Genomic DNA, 17,349 nt, shown 5'->3' on the forward strand with positions numbered 1-17,349 from the left:
CTTTCCCAAAGTAAATTGCAAGCTTCTTTGGCAAATGGGCAAATAGAAACAGACAGTATCAGCATCCATGGACTTTTTCCATGGATTAAATCAATTTAATTTGCCATAAGCAGACTGCAATCAAATTATTGAAACAGAAGAGGCAAACTAATGTTGTTTATGCCGTTTATTCCTGTTTATTTGTTTACATGTCAACATGTGTAAACTTGAAACATTATTGTAGGCCTACTGTAAAAAGTTATCTTTTCCCCTGATCTTTATCTTTTTTAGTATAATAGTATTTAGTTTAACACTAACACTTTAATTTAGAACACAGCCAAATGTGCTGGTCGGTGCCTTGCATGGTTTCCGCCGCCATCGGTAGATGAATGTGTGTGAATGGGTGAATGTAATGCACAATCTATGTAAAGCTCCTTGGATAAAGGCGCTATATAAATGCACCATTTACCATTTTCTTTTGGGGCGGCCCGTCTAGAGTTTGAATGGACAGGTATCCATGGTCAAAAGGGAGACATCGAAGAAGAAGGACGGGTGAGGAAGGGTCAATATTTGGAATGTCAGAACAGGTCAGCTCCATAGATGGAGATCTGGTTTGAGGTTTGATGTCAGATGTAGAGTTGCTGGCCGGCTCCATATATGCTGATCCAGTCTTCTCCATGTATGGCTATCCAGGGTTTGATGAGGTCAGTTTAGTGATCTCCATATATGCAGACAGCCATATATGGACCGTGTCACGAGGCGTGATGGACTGACAACTAGATATGGAGGCGTGACGGAGCGACGGACAAAACAATGCTGAATATTGTGATAAAGGAAGTGTTCAAACGTATTTGCAACCTGGACATTGAGCTCTTCACAGACAAGGCAAGGGCCAGGTTAACCTAACCTTGACTGACTGTGACATTTCTCTTTAGATTTACTTTATGATACTAGAGCAAGGTACCATCAATGATGCTGATAATGGCAAACGGTCATGTTTAGTTAATGACAGATTTCAACAGATATACATACAGTCAGCAACATTTTGCTATAAAGACAACACCTGAATGTAATCCGTAGGCTACATTCTACCAACCATGAGGGGGATTGTGCTTGCCCTGAGTATAGCCCTTGTGGGTAAGTATATCTTTCTATATATCTATTTAATCCATGTGTTTTTGCTCATTTTGTTGTTTGTTGCCATAGTAAAGGAGGGGGCACATAAGTAAATTATGGCCATTTGCACAGAAAAGGGTTAAAAAGAGTTTAAAGATGTAGGAGTACAACTGGTATCACACGTGTTGAGGGGCGCTAGTTTTTAGTCATTGACAATAAAGAGGGTTTAATGTTTGTTCCTAGTTAAATGTTTGTTTTAAAAACGCCATTGACAATGAAGGGAAAATAAAGAGAATTTAATGTTTGTTTTGAAACCGTTTTTTTCACCTAAATCATCTTAAGATGATAAGAGCGCCCCTCACTTGATTTTGGTGTGATGATTTTTTATACAGTATAGCAGTGTTCATGAAATACACATTTGAAACAAATGTTTCTGTTCAATCTCTATACGATTAAACAATGTTTTCAGATACCAACTGTATTTTTACATCAGATTATTCTTAATTTGCAGCGGGCGCTCATATTAACTATGGTAAGTTTATACATGAACAGGAAATGTGCACATTGTGAAAGCTACATGTATATTTCTTATACATTATTTTTAAAATATTTTTCCTAAGCTACATGATTTTTGAAACTACAATAACTGCAGGAGGCCTGCCCTGGTGGAGACCTGTGCCCCGAGGGGCACTTTTTCTAGTTGATGCTAAATTCTGCATAGATATCATGTGTTATAACTTCTTGTTTTAGAACCTGAGTTTGCACCCGGTAAGACCTATGTGTACAAGTATGAAGCCGTTATCTTGGGAGGTCTGCCTGAGAAAGGCCTGGCTAAAGCTGGAATCAAAATCACAGCCAAAGTTATGATCCGCGAAATGAGCACAGGGATCTACATTATGAAGGTAAAGACTACAAATAGCTTTGAATGAAACTGAAATAAATTACATGTACTGATCTATATTAAGTATATATAAAGTATTTATATGTGGGTTATGGACAGGAATTCTAGACCCCTCTACATAAATTATTTGTAATTGAAAATTGGCTTTCCCCCCTCTAGCTTGTGGATCCTGAGATCTTTGAGTACAGTGGCATCTGGCCGAAAGACCCCTTTGTACCTGCAACTAAGCTCCTTTCAGCCATGGCTGCTCAGCTCTCGATTCCCATCAAGTTTGAGTATGCAAATGGTATTGTGGGCAAGGTGTTTGCACCAGAAGGGCTCCCCACTTGTGTGCTGAATAAATACAGAGGTATCCTGAACATCCTTCAGCTCAACATCAAGAAGACCCATTTTTACGAGATGCAAGAGGTTCAAATAATTCCTATTCTACATGATTATAAACAAAAAAGCCAGGGTGATAATTGAACTCCCAAATAATGTCTGTTCTCTTTAATACTCCAGGTTGGAACCCAGGGTGTGTGCAAGACTCAATATGTCATTATTGAGGACCCCAGGAATGAATATATCCATGTGACCAAGACCAAGGACCTAAACCAATGCCAGGAGAGAATCATGAAAGACATCGGTTTGGCTTACACCAAGCACTGTGTTGAGTGCGAGTATTCAACTGTAAGGGACATTTCTTTTAAACGATGCTTACATTTTCCTGAACAGCATACTGTATGTTTAAACACATGTGGGTGTGTTCTAACTGCTGCTGAGGTTAATTGTGAATTGTGTCTATGCAGAGAGGAGCGCTAATGAAGGGTGGTAATGTCTTCAACTACGTCATGAAGCCTATGCGCACTGGTGCTCTGATACTGGAGGCAACGGCCAATGAGCGCATTCAGTTCTCACCTTTCAACATCATGAATGGTGCTGCCGAGATGGAGGCTAAGTATGTAGTTGACTTTTTTCTCTCTTTTTGAACAATACAATATATTATCTGTTGTTGTTCCATGTTGTTGTTTCTCTGTGAATGTGCGCACGTGTTGTTTTTCCCTTCCGTGCACATCACAGAGAGGGAATACATGGACATGGGGTGTAAACACAGGGATAGTGTCGGTGATGTATCCGGCCATGGAGCCGGGCATGCTCAGCATGCATCACGGTCTATGACTTGCCGAACTGAACTGCGCACAAAATGTTCGCGCACAACTTGTTACCGGCTCAAATGTATATGACTCACGAAACAAAAGATCTTATTCCTGAAAACTTCTTCACAGACAATTTCTGAAGTTCCATCACATCGTGGATACCGTGGTGGAGCCCATTAGGGTAGAGTATATCCACCGTGGATCCCTGCAGTATGAGTTTACCACTGAGCTTTTACAGACACCCATCCAGCTGCTGAGGATCACCAACCCAGAGGCTCAGGTACTGAGAACCAGTTTCTGCTCTGCAGATTATTTTCAACTTTCTCTTCTGGCAGACTGGCAAACACGATGTAAAATTGGAAGCATTGTTTGTTGAGGGGCGCTAGCCACTCCAATACATGGCTTTTGAGGATTTAATGTTTGTTTTTAAATGGTAAATTGTGCACCGATGGCGGCGGAAAACATGCAAGGCACCAACCAGCACATCAGGAGCAATTAGGGGTTCAGTGTCTTGCTCAAGGACAATTCGTCACTAACTCTGGGGGAGCCCGGGTTGGAACTGGCAACCTTGCGGTTACCATCTGGCCACTCTACCCCAGAGCATGTATACTTAGAGCACTTACTTACTTGACCCCAGTGACATACAAAAGCAAAGGGTGCCCCGCACTTCACAAATGTGTGATTTCTTTTTCCTCTTCCTGACAGATTGTTGAGGTTCTGCACCATGTGGTGACCTATAATGTAGGCAAGGAGGTCGCGTTAGATGCCCCCCTGAAGTTTATTGAACTCGTCCAGCTGCTGCGTGTGGCCAAATTTGAGATGATTGAGGATATCTGGACTCGGTTTAAACACAGGCCAGCTTACAGGTAGCGACAACAACATCTAAAAAATAAAGTAAGATTGATTATAAAAATGTCTAGAAAAGAAACAAGGATAGTTTCTTCATTATCAGACAATGGATCCTGAGTGCTGTTCCTGCCATTGGAACTCATGCTGCTTTGAAGTTCATCAAGGAGAAGTTTAATGCTGATGACATCACTATTGTTGAGGCCAGTCAAGCTCTGCTGGCATCGGTGCACATGGTGACAGCTGACATGGAGGCCATCAAGCTCATTGAGGTACTATAGGTCAATCCTTAATGAGATTGTACATTTAAATTAATTATGTATTTCATCACATTAAAGGTATATTCAGTGATTTCACTTAATTCAAATATCACTTATTTTTTTGTTTTGTTGTGATAATCCTCCCTACTATAGAGTGTGCTGGCCATATAAGGAGTTCCTCCCTGTCCCCAGTTAACCCCTGGGGGTCAAAAAACCTTAGGTTTCGTTTTTTACTCTCTATCCTGATTGGACGAAAGGCTGGGTCCCACAGCCAAAAACGAAACCTAAGGTTTTTTGAGTGAAATCACTGAATATACCTTTAATTAACTAGAACTGCACTCTGTCGAGTGCATACTTGCTTGTTGCACACTAGTAGGCCATAAATGGCCAACTAGTGCGCAAGCAGAGCGCGCAAGTACTTTCGACCGCTACAAACTGTCAAATCTCAGTAATGACTACTTGTGCCTGATACGGCAGTGGTGCCAGATTACATACATGTATACACAAGAGCATTACCTTTAATCCTCCCAACACTAAAACATATCGTCATTACGTCACCATCGAAAACCAATTACACTCTGGCATTGGGTCCTTTAATCCACATATTTCTTGCGTCATCATTGAGAGCTAGTTATAGCTCTCAGATTACATACATGACCATATTTCTTACGTCATCATTGAGAGCTAGTCATACATATACTATATATATGTAATTTGTAAGTTGATTAGCGGTATACTGTGGTTACTTTGCGCAAAAAACCGTCCCAGCCAACCCGCCACTTTTGATGCGTATGCAAATAAAACAGCAAATTGTGCCTGATTTGCTGGGACCAGATTACATACATGACCATATTTCTTACGTCATCATTGAGAGCTAGTCCTACATATACACACCATGTACTCTGGTCCCAGCAAATCAGGCACAATTTTCTATTTTATTTTACAGATTATATATATAGTATATGTATGACTAGCTCTCAATGAAACCCGCCACTTTTGATGCGTATGCAAATAAGACAGCAAATTTGTGCCTGATTTGCTGGGACCAGATTACATACATGACCATATTTCTTACGTCATCATTGAGAGCTAGTCATACATATACACACCATGTACTCTGGTCCCAGCAAATCAGGCACAATTTTCTATTTTATTTTACAGATTATATAGTATATGTATGACTAGCTCTCAATGATGACGTAAGAAATATGGTCATGTATGTAATCTGGTCCCAGCAAATCAGGCACAAATTTGCTGTTTTATTTGTATACGCATCAAAAGTGGCGGGTTGGCTGGGACGGTGCATACGGACCGGGCGAAAATATACTTGCGTGCTCTGCTTGCGCAAGTAATTAAGATGTAATAACAATTCTTTCTCTTCACTCTCTTCAGCACCTGGCTTTTAACCCCAAGGTTAAGGAAGTCCCAGTTCTGCGTGAAATTGCCATGCTGGGCTATGGTACCATGGTTGCCAAATTCTGTGTTGAGAACCCAGAATGCCCAGCTGCCCTAGTTAAGGTTGGCTTATGTAATTGTTACGTCCATAAAAACCTTAGCTTCAGTTAATGAAAGTAACATTTTATTGGTAATATTATTGTTCTCCTGTGCCTTCCATAGCCAATCCATGACCTTGTCGCAGCGGCTGTGACAGAGGGTAAAGTTGAGGAACTAGTACTTGCCCTTAAAGTTCTGGGTAATGCTGGTCATCCCGCCAGTCTTAAACCAATCATGAAGCTTCTCCCTGGATTTGGCGCTGCTGCTGCCTCTCTGCCAATGAGAGACAGAGTCCACGTTGATGCACTCCTGGCTCTAAGAAATATTGCAAAGAACGAACCCATGATGGTAAGAACAGCTGCTCCTCTGTCTGTCTCCTTACCAACAGTTTTAACATGCCCTATTAAATTCAAATGTGTTCATGACCTTGTGATTTAGGTCCAGCAAGTGGTTATTCAGCTGTTCATCAACAAGGCTCTGCAACCGGAGGTCCGCATGGTTGCTGCTATTGTCCTGTTTGAGACTAAGCTCCCCATGGGCCTGGTGACCACACTTGCTGAAGCCATGATGACTGAAACTAACCTGCAAGTTGCTACTTTGGTCTACTCCTATATGAAGGCCATGACCAGGAGCACAGCACCTGACTTTGCTCAAGTGTAAGAATCCTAACAGCTAGTAATCACTTGTTTCCCTTGTTATTTTAAAAGGATGGTATATCTCATAAATGTTTATCTCCCGATTTCAGTGCTGCTGCCTGTAATGTTGCCATCAAGATCCTCAGCCCCAAGTTTGAGAGAATGAGTTACCACTACAGCAGAACCATCTATTATGATGCCTATTACAGTATGAGCATAAACATTTATTTACCATTAGTTATTACACTCATTGATTGATTGAAATATTTATTTCACAGTATGCAGAATGGGTACAAGTTAAAGCACAAGTTAATACAAAAACTGTTACTTTGTGGATGAACCATGATAAAGCACTAAACTTGTTTACAACAGGGTCCACCTTTTTCAATTCACTTCTATAAAAAAAACAGGAAATCATCATACAGTGTACAGTGCCCCATACTGTACAATCATCATGTACACATACAGTATGGGGAGAAAGGGGTGGAGGAAAACATCAGACATCTGATGATTTTGACGTTTTCAGATCCATGGATGATGGGTGCTGCTGCCACTGCTTTCTACATCAATGACGCAGCAACACTTTTGCCAAAAGCTGTTGTGGCCAAAGCCCGCACTTACCTGGCTGGAGCATATGCTGATGTTCTTGAGGTAAAAGATAGCCCTCCTTTCCTCGCATGTTAAGGTTTATGCAGGGCTCAGATCCATACACTTCATGTGTCACCTTGTTTGACTTTACCATAATGGTATGATGTAGCTAAAACTTTATTAGCTAATTTCCGACAAGGACTCTGATGTTACAATCTTTTCTCTTCATCGTTTTAGATAGACTTCTTTCTGTTTGTTGGGTACTTAATTGACGAATGTCCCCTAGTGCTCTATTCTAAGATGCATTGTGGACTCACTGAAACATCTTACACTGATTACATAATTATTTTTCTCTTCATATTTCTTTTATTAGGTGGGAGTAAGAACTGAAGGAGTTCAGGAGGCTATTCTGAAAATGCCTCCGATTCCTGAAGATGCTGACAGAATTACAAAGATGAGGAATGTTATCAGGGCTGTGAGTAGAAGGACATATAATTATTACTCTCTTATTACATTCTCTCTTTAAAGAACCGTATGTGATCACAGAACAATTTCATTACAAAAGCTGGACTAACTCAGGTAGGTTTACTGTCATCATCCCTCAGCTTAATGAATGGAGAGCTCATCCTTCAAGCCAGCCTCTGGCCTCTGTGTATGTCAAATTCTTCGGACAGGAAATTGCATTTGCAAACGTGGACAAAGCCTTCGTCGACCAGGTTATTGAGGTACTGAATGTTGTACAGTTACATTAACTTGTTTATAATCAATAATCATTTTACTCTGAATTGAACACTGCATGTCATCATGTACACCATGCATGTTTTCCTACAGCTTGCCACTGGTCCTATGATTAAGGCTGAGGGAAGGAGGGCATTTGATGCTCTGATGGCTGGTATTGAATTCCAGTACACTAAACCCATACTTGCCGCTGAGGTACGTCGTATCTTCCCCACTACCATTGGTCTGCCTATGGAGCTGAGTTTCTACACCGTTGCTGTGGCTACTGCTGTTGTTGAGTGTAAGTTAATATTAGCTTAAGCCTAATAGAAACCTTGGTGCTTTGACCTTTTAAACTTGACTGAAGATAATCTTTCAACTTCAGTCCGTGCAAATGTGAACCCATCACCTTTCTCGGAGAACTTCCATCCTTCCATGCTTCTTAATGCTGAGATTCAGATGAGGGCTGCAGTGGTTCCAAGGTAAAACAAATGGCAACTCGTTCTTTAATTATTATAGTATTAATTATACTATTATGTATTATTTATGATTTACTTTCATCCATTGATGTGAAATATACCTGGCTTTGACTTTAAGTTCACATTTTCTTTACCTTTCAGTGTTGCCGTGCACACATATGCAGTTATGGGAGTGAATACTGCTTTAATCCAGGCTGCTTTGGTATCAAGAGCCAGAGTCCACACCGTTTTACCTGCAAAGATAGAATTAAGAGCTGACCTGAATAAGGGAAACCTCAAGATTCACGTTCCACCTGTTCAGACCTGGAATAAGATTGTAGTAGCAGTGTATGTATCATTTTCACCAAATCAATTGTACGATTCACCATTTATTATTTATCACCATATTTAAATTCATTCCGTTTCCACCTTTCACTGCAGTTTTGAGACTGTTGCTATTGCAAGAGATGTGGAAGATCTTGCAGCTGCAAGAATCACACCAATGGTCCCAGCTGCAGTTGCAAGAGACATTTCCAGGGAGTCTTTCACTTCTGCAATCACATCTGCTGCATCCTCTATGGTACGTGGTTTGGTGCATTTTATTCCTGGCCTTATTTTCCATATAAAGTGCTATACAATACTAATAAGTAATTTATTGTCTTGCTTATGTGATTAGGGACGGTCGTTATCTAAGTAGGGATACCCCTGGAGGAAATGTATGTGCCCTGATTTAAAATACCATGCCCCTTCCTTACAGTTATTATTATTAACGACCTGTGTTTGCTGTTGTCCTGCTGTCACTTCTCTCATTGCAGGGTGTCTAGCCTGGCTATAGTAGCGTATAGTATGTTTTTCTCAAAAAGTCCACATTATCAGCTCCTTCAACTCTTTTTTCTTCTGAGTAATTGTTGCAACGTGCTTCATTTCTTATTTAAGTTGCATGTGTTTTCATTTTTTTCCTTCCAGAAAAGACACGTGACTATGATTTGAACCGATCATAACTAACTATGATAACTGATAGTCTGACAGTCAACCACAAACATTTTTTAAATGTAATTATCGTCGTAGCCCGCCTACTGTATTCGGTAATATTAAAAACCGGATCTCCAACTACAAAGTGAACTGAGCGAGCCCATAGAGTTATGAGTCCCAGCCATAGTATTAAAAGGATAGAGACTGAACCAACCGGAGCAATAGCCCCCCCCCCCCCCCCCCCCCCCCCCCGGAAGTGCAAACCTTAGAGTATATATGAATAGAGACGGCACCCGAGTTCTCCTCCCATCCACTTGCATTAAGTTAAAGCGCATGAGGCGATTTCACTCCTCCTTCCGAGTAGGAACAGAGTGCATTCTGGGATGGATTGGGCCCAAACACATGAACGCGCTGCAGTTAACCATCATTGCGTTCACGTGTCATCATGAACGTGCACAATGATAGTCAACGGACCAGCGCGTTCATGTGTTTGGACCCACGCTGCAATACCAAATTCGGCCACTATGTCCATTTCGCCTCAGGGTTTCCTCCGGGTGACGTCTCTATTCATATATACTCTAAGGTGCAAACGAGCGCTCAATGTTAAAGCCCAGATGCACAGGGTTTCCTCGTCATAACTCCATGGGTCCACCTGCAGTCCCCGCTCTTACCACTAGGGCTGAGCGCCTCAACGTTGGAGAGCCTCACTAGGGGCTTGGTCCCAGCGAGTCCAGGCCACAGGGCCAGGCAGTCTGGTTTGTTGCACATTGCGCGAGTGGTGGAGTGGACAAAACTCTCTGTAAATGAACACCGAAGACCGAATGTATGGATTAACCTGACTGACTGACTGACACTGGATTGATTGATTGATTTTTTTTTTTTTTTTTTAAGATATTTTTTTGCGGCTTACGCCTTTTATTGATTTTTGAAGGGACAGACAGTAGGCTGACAGGAAACGGGAGAGAGATGGGGGATGACATGCAGTAAAGGCCGTGTCGGGTCCGGGAGTCGAACCCGCGGCACACTGCGACTGGATTACCAGTCCGGTGCCCAGACCGTTACGCTACGGCCTGGGCCTGATTGATTGATTGATTGAAAGATTTATTAACAGATTGGAGAATTACAGTACATTTTAAGGACAACTCAATACAAAACTGTCAGCTGTGGACACTTTGTTTACAATAGGGTCCACCATGTTCAATTCATCATAACATTTAGAGACGTACAATTATACACTTCTATATAGCCACAGAAAATCATCATAGAGGTAAAAACGAAAAAAGGGTGGGTGGAAAAATCAGATTTTACAGGGGCCAGTTTCAAATTGCAGCCATCCGTAGGTGCCCTTTGAGAGCGGTTTTGAAGGAGTCATGGGATTTGCATGTCTTAATGACAGTTGGTAGGGCGTTCCACATTTTGGTGGCATAGGAGCGAAAATAATTTAGTCCCTTGTTTGTGCCGAATCTAGGTTGCACATGGTGTTGTGATCTCTAAAAGGACCCTCGGTCTGGCTCTGACAGGCTGGCAGTGTGTGCTAGGCTACCGTCCCCAGGCAAAGTTGTACTTGAATTCAGAAAAGCTGTATAGTAAAATATATATATAGGCCTATAAAAACACAGCCTATTGTATTATCAAAATTGGATCACCCTCCCTTGGACTAAAATTAGAAAGGCATCATCCTCCCCTATTTTCCTCCAGCCCCCCTTTTGCTAAATTTCGACTGGTCCCTTATGAGATTGTATTTTCTGTTTTTCTAGTCAAGGTCATCTGAAATCATTCCTGTTGATCTGCCAGCCAACATTGTCCACAAGATGAAAGCCCTGAAGGCCTTCTTTAAGAAGAAAATGTCTGCTGCATCCGAGACCTTTGGAATCATGGTTGCTGCTGATGTTGTGTCTCACAATGCTGCCTTCCTCAGCAGGGAAGGCCATGCACTCTACACCCTGATTGGAAACCATGAAGTAATGGTTGAGGTTGGTCCAGGCAAGTAAAGTACATTAAATCATCTTATTGAGTAACAGAGGTTGTTAAGAATAATAAGTCATGTATTGTTCTGTTTTGATGCAGCTGCTGGACCAGCCATTGTGCTGATTGAGGTTGAGGTTCAGATTGGAGAAAAGGCAGCTGAGAAGATTCTCAAAGTGATCAACATGAGCGAGGAGGAGGAAATCCAAGAGGACAAGAATGTCCTCCTGAGGCTCAAGAAGATCTTGGTCAGTTCAGGGCCTTCATCATCATCATCCTCCAGCAGCCGCTCCAGCTCTCGTTCTAGTGTTAGTTCCAAGTCTTCATCCAGCAGTCGCTCTTCCAAATCCAGTTCCTCCAGCTCCCGTGTCTCAAGGGTAATGCTCAAAGTCATCTTGAAGGTCTTCTTTTCTCTTGGGCAAATTTCGGAACAGTGAGTTGATCTGTTGTCTTTGTCATTACAGCAGGAGGTGTATGACATGGAGTTTAGAAAGAAGCACATTCACCAGGTAATTATCTAACAGCTGTCTAAAGAATGGTTCTTCATCAAGCTATCATGTTCTGTTTTGACAGACATCATATATGTGCCTTTTTTGTTTGCAGCATGCAATTTCCACTGCTAGGGTTTCCACCATGAGCAGTGCCTCTAGCTTTGAGGCCATCTATAAAAAGGTGGGGCATTTTCAATCAAAATATTCAAAGAAACATTTTGATAAGAATCAAAGGTGTTGAAGACATTTTTAACAACTTGCAATAACATAATTTCCATCTTCAGGACAAATATCTTGCCACTCCTGCCGTGACTATCCTCATCCGTGCGAAGAGAATTGGCCAGATAGATCAAGGGTACCAGACTGCAGTTTACATCGACAGAGCTACTTCCAGATTGCAGATTATCTTCACAAACCTTGCTGAAAATGACAACTGGAGATTCTGTGCTGATGGCGTGATGCTAAGCAGCCACAAACTCACGGTCAGTCTTGCATCTCAGAATCCAATATCATTTGACTTCAACTTAGTTGGCATTTTTGTTTCAAATGGGCTTGATTGTTTCCCATATCATTCTCTTAGGCTAGGATTGCCTGGGGTAAGGAGTGCATGCAGTATGAGACTAAGATAACAGCTGAAACTGGTCTTGTTGGCCCAGACCATGCTTTCCGCATGAAGTATACATGGGGAAGGCTTCCGTCAAATTGGCAACGCTATGGAAAGTGGTAAAGCCCACAAATCACAATATCACTTTCAAACCTTGTTTCGAAGTGCTCTTAAATAAAATCAACTGTATCTGTATGCAATGTTCATCAAATATGAATGTGTCCTTAGGATCTCTGAATACATTCCAAACATTGCCCCAGCACTTGGTGTAAGCTTGGCAAAGGTCAAGAATGCTCCCAAACAGATCATACTGACTGTGGCTGTTGCCTCTGAGAGAACCCTGAATGTTGTGCTGAAGACACCAAAGGTACACTTTTATTGCTCAATCTAATTATTTCTTGTTTAGTTAGCTTTGCATAGCCTGTATACCATTTTATCTTTTACATTATTAATCATGTCTGGTTAATGTCTGTCTTGGTGTCAATTTCAACAGAGGATCATGTACAAACTGGGATGTGGTCTCCCTGTTTATCTGCCCATTGGACACACAGCCGCTGAGTTGGACGCCTATCAGGACAGCCTGCTTGACAAGATCTCCTACATGTTTAATAAGGCTCATGCAGGTAAAACTATTGTACTGAAAACAATGCTTTTCTCCTTGGACTGCCACCACAATAGCAGCTTTTCAGTGCCTTCTGCCAGCTCTATTCATATTTTTAATTAATCATTTTAATGCCAATAGAAAATTCTGTGATATTCACAGTATATCTCATTTTAGCACGGCAATCCTATAGTATTAGAGACCCAGTCCTGATGGTGGCGGTAACTTCACCATTATGCAGATTTTTACCGAAAAGAGCGAATCTGGTGATGTCATTTCTGGTTAAACGGATCACAACATCCACTAGCTTTCTGCACTGTGTTACACATAAGTGATGATAAGCGATCATCGTTTATTTTAATAACTAAGTCAAATCAAGCTCTAATCAAGCCCCGAATATCGCATTTTACGCAGCTATACAAATTAACTACAAATATTCTGTTTATTTTTATTCTAGCTGAGTGCTCCATGGGTGGTGACCAACTGATCACGTTTAACAACAAGAGCTACAAGAATGAGATGCCCATCTCTTGCCAGCAGGTTCTGGCTCAGGATTGCACAGATGAGCTCAAGTTCCTGGTTCTACTGAAGAAAGATCTCACACTTCAACAAAACGAGATCAACGTAAAGATTGCTGACATGTAAGTATAAAATGTCTAAGAATGTATTACATTTTTTGATTTAAGAGATTTGACAGTTCATTCATTTCTGAACTCTCTTTCAACAGCGATGTTGACCTAGTCCCCAAGAACAATGATGTTGTTGTGAAGGTGAATGGAATGGAAGTTCCCATCAGCAACCTCCCATACCAGCATCCCACAGGTCTCCTATATATTAAAATTAATCTGTCAATCTGAAATTATTCACATTGTTAGCAGACAAATATCCTACTGTACATAATTTGTTTTTGTAACAATTACAGCCAAAATCCAGATCAAACAGACAGGTGACGGTATCGCTCTCCATGCACCAAGCCTGGGTCTTCAGGAGGTCTACTTTGATAAGAAGACATGGAAGGTGACACATTTATAATGGAACTACTGGGACTCACTAAGGTCACATTCTCACCTAATACTTCGGTAGACTCAGATCCGTATGGGCGGGGAAAGGGGATTCTTGCATATTTAATTGGCTGGGGTTTGCCTTCACACTGTCATTCGCAGCAATTGGAAACGCAGCAGGGGGGACCTTTATCAATGTGTTCCGTTCATAAACTATAGCCTACACAGTGAAATCTATGGTGATAAAATTACACTCATAACGTGCATGTGTCGTGCCGTCTGGGACCCCCCCCCCCTCTCTCTCTCTCTCTCTCTACGCACGCAGCCGCCACACACTGTTCTTTTGGGCATGCAGCACAGCGCTGCATGAGCGCACTGATATAACTCCCCAGTCCCACACAGTGACAGCACTCCATGTTTACGGCACGCACAGACAGACAGACAGACAGACAGAATATTATGTAGGCTATAATACACTGCAGTGTTTTTATGTGTTTTCTTAAGCAATTGATTAATGTAGCCTACACGTCCTCATTTCGATCAGGGCTTCAGTCTCCTTATTCGACCACGTCTATCCACAGTAACGGGACATCTTTGCGCTGCGTAAAATATGCCTTAACCGTCTCCAACTGTGTTCAGCTCCTCACCCGCCACATTATGTTTGCTTCATTTCCTTTATTTACTGCGGATTGCATTCACACCTGCACCGAATCGTAGTCAAGTGCGATTCGAAGCGAAGCGAAACCCACGTTTTTGGGCGGAGTAAAATGCGGTTATTTGCTGCGCATTAGGATTCGAATGAGCCTTCACACCTGCCAAACGAAGCGCACTTTCTGACAATGCGCAGCAGGATTCGTTTTAATCGCAGCAAAGCTCTCTGGTATGAATGCGACCTAACTCTCTAATTTATAAATAATGATTCTCAACTAAACTCTATGTCCATAAACCACAAAGACTTTCTTTGTTCTCAGGTTAAAGTGGTGGACTGGATGAAGGGAAAGACCTGTGGAATCTGCGGTAAGGCTGATGGGGAAGTCAGAGAAGAGTACAGCACCCCCAACGGACATCTGACCAAGAGCTCAGTCAGCTTCGCCCATCAATGGGTGCTTCTCCCTCAGAGCTGCCGTGACACTACTGGTAAAACATGTTTCCTTCACATGAACATTGGCAACACAGCATCAAAAGTTGCTATTCGTCTAATTCAGATCATTCTGTATTGAGAAAGTATTGAGTCTTTACGTGTGTATTATTCTAGATCTAGACCAACTATAATGACTATGGTTGGTCTTGAAACAAACCAGCTCTCTTTTAATTAAGTACAAGCAACATAGTAAAAAAAAACACTGGACTTAACCCAGCTCATTTAGTGCGGCACATTTTCGTAGAATGACCCTTGTGTTCACCTTACTTTTACAGAATGTTTCATGAAGCTTGAATCTGTCAAGCTGGAGAAGCAAATCGTGGTTCATGGCCAGATGTCCAAATGTTACTCTGTTGAACCTGTTCTGCGTTGTCTGCCTGGTTGTGTCCCTGTGAAGACCACTCCTGTCACTGTCGGCTACCACTGCGTACCAAATGGTGAGTTTAGAAAACAAACATACACTTTCACAAGTTTCACCTTAAATATTATAGAAAAAATAACAGCAACATGACATAACACTTTGCTGTCTTCCTCGTTGCAGATTCTAACATGAATGTTATCGCCAACATCTATGAGAAGAGTGTGGACGTGAGGGAGACCACACAAGCCCATGTGGTCTGCCACTGTTCTCCTCAGTGTGCTTAATCTCATAGCATTCTGTCACATTCTGTTTTGTTTGTTATATCACCAATATTACTTAAAGCTGCTATAAGCAATAATATGTCAAAACCTTTTTTTTCTGGTATTCAGACAGCCAGCAATGGGTAGAACGCTCCCTCTCTGACACACATCTAGGGGCGCGCAATCTGCATTCAAAGGTTTTCCTGGTCGTTTTGCCTGTCTGCTTCCTGATTGGTTAGTCATTGCGACCGGGGTTTTTTTTTTCTTCGACCAATGACAAAGCTTCTAGGAACATCTTTGAATGCAGATTGCAGCCCCTAGATGAGTCACAGAGACTAAATTTGTTTTGGAGCGTTCTACCCATTTCTGGCTGTCTGAATTCCAGGGGGAAAAAAATATAAAAAATGTCTTTATAGGAGCTTTAAACCGTTATTATAAATAAAGATTTCCATCATCAAGCATTTCAACATAATTATATTGTGTGAATGTTATTACTGTGCTATATTGAACGGCAATTATACATATCATGTAATGCAGGTGAAATTGGGAGAATTATGGTCGGTCATTGTGTGGTCAGTCAATTATTACAATTTCAATTATTACAATTATTACAATTTAGGCATTTAGCAGATGCTAAAGGTATGGTTTAAACAGTACACAACCTTTACAACACAGAAGTTAACCCATAGAGTATTATTCTTTCATCAAACCTTTTTCCCATCAACATGTTAATGAAAAAGTTCCAATAAAGTTCCTTTATTTCATTACCATTGTAATAACACAACCCATCATGTCATCAAACAAATAGGAAATGTACAGTATGTGAACACCTGTTACATGTGCCAGTGGAATCTCAGGCCCGGGTATTCTTTCTTACATACTGTAAGGCTGAATTCTCATGGTGATGACTTCTAACCCTACTATGAAATAGAACTCACTCCGCCAGGTCAGGTAGGTTATTGTGGGCCAGCAGTGTTCAGAATTGACCAATCAGGAGGTAATCTGTGGATCACAAGACTAGAGATACTGTGTAGTGTGTACCGATGTATGTGATGTTTGAACCAAAATCAGCCTCCTGATGGCACTATAACAGGCCGATCTGAACAATTCAGTGTGTCGATCGGGCCAATGGTGCTGGAGATTGCTGTTTACAGACAAACGGACGGACAGTGTGAAAAGAAAAGCATAGTCTGGGCCATGGGACCTGATTGGGTCCTGTGGGGTGTCTCCACTGAGGCTTCAGACATCTTCCTCCTAGCCAGCCTCCAAACACCATCGGTTAAATGTGTGTGTGTGTGTGTGTGTGTGTGTGTGTGTGTGTGTGTGTGTGTGTGTGTGTGTGTGTGTGTGTGTGTGTGTGTGTGCGTGCGTAGGGGTGGCCGACCTAAGCGACCTTTCATTAGTTAATTTCTATGTTTTTGTTAGTTTAGGTTAGATATTTTGTATCTGCATGGTCCCACCCTCTGGTGATATTTAATTTAATTTTCTTTATTTAAAAAAAATCTTCAGTAAATCAGGATTTTAAAAACTGTTTGGCCTGGTTGTTTGGGATGACAGTTGTAAATATCAATTAGGGCCTGTTAATCAATTATCACAAATATTGTTTTGGGTGTTTGTTTGTCCACCCCTGGTCAAGCAGTGCATGGTTCCCTAATTGCGGTGTGGTATTGGAGGGTTTAATTAGGATCACATGGGGGCTGCAAGGCCTCATCTGTTTAGTACGTGGTAGTCAAAGATACAATTGCCACACAATCATAAATCCCTTTCCAGACATTTCTAAATCTACTTACCTTAATACTATATTATATACTTAGTGAAGGCAT

General features: G+C 41.5%; 2 protein-coding genes across 2 annotated transcripts in view; both read left to right on the forward strand.

Annotated features, from left to right (window-relative positions):
- Positions 1-1,076: 1,076 nt before the first annotated feature.
- LOC310860866 (vitellogenin-like) lies at positions 1,077-15,550 on the forward strand (the record flags this gene model as incomplete). The annotated part of the gene is made up of 32 exons (XM_083768055.1): positions 1,077-1,116; positions 1,846-1,997; positions 2,156-2,404; positions 2,498-2,665; positions 2,785-2,933; positions 3,262-3,412; positions 3,838-3,998; positions 4,085-4,250; positions 5,631-5,756; positions 5,856-6,080; positions 6,171-6,388; positions 6,478-6,575; positions 6,894-7,018; positions 7,329-7,430; positions 7,561-7,680; positions 7,787-7,973; positions 8,058-8,154; positions 8,293-8,478; positions 8,572-8,710; positions 10,860-11,085; positions 11,170-11,500; positions 11,691-11,739; positions 11,843-12,040; positions 12,139-12,281; positions 12,391-12,529; positions 12,656-12,785; positions 13,221-13,404; positions 13,491-13,585; positions 13,686-13,780; positions 14,736-14,901; positions 15,181-15,342; positions 15,447-15,550. 32 exons carry the CDS (start codon positions 1,077-1,079, stop codon positions 15,548-15,550), a joined length of 4,881 nt encoding a protein of 1,626 aa, XP_083624181.1.
- A 1,104-nt stretch (positions 15,551-16,654) lies between these two features.
- Positions 16,655-17,349, forward strand: part of LOC310860867 (uncharacterized protein) — a gene marked incomplete at its 5' end in the record, with an annotated part of 33,948 nt that continues 33,253 nt past the window's right edge. The window contains one exon of the mRNA XM_083768056.1: positions 16,655-16,804. Coding sequence (XP_083624182.1) covers positions 16,655-16,804 — 150 coding nt within the window. The remainder of the gene's footprint in view (positions 16,805-17,349) is intronic.

Source organism: Protomyctophum parallelum (genome assembly GCF_964188405.1).
Source record: "Protomyctophum parallelum genome assembly, chromosome: 6".
Lineage (NCBI taxonomy): Eukaryota > Metazoa > Chordata > Actinopteri > Myctophiformes > Myctophidae > Protomyctophum > Protomyctophum parallelum.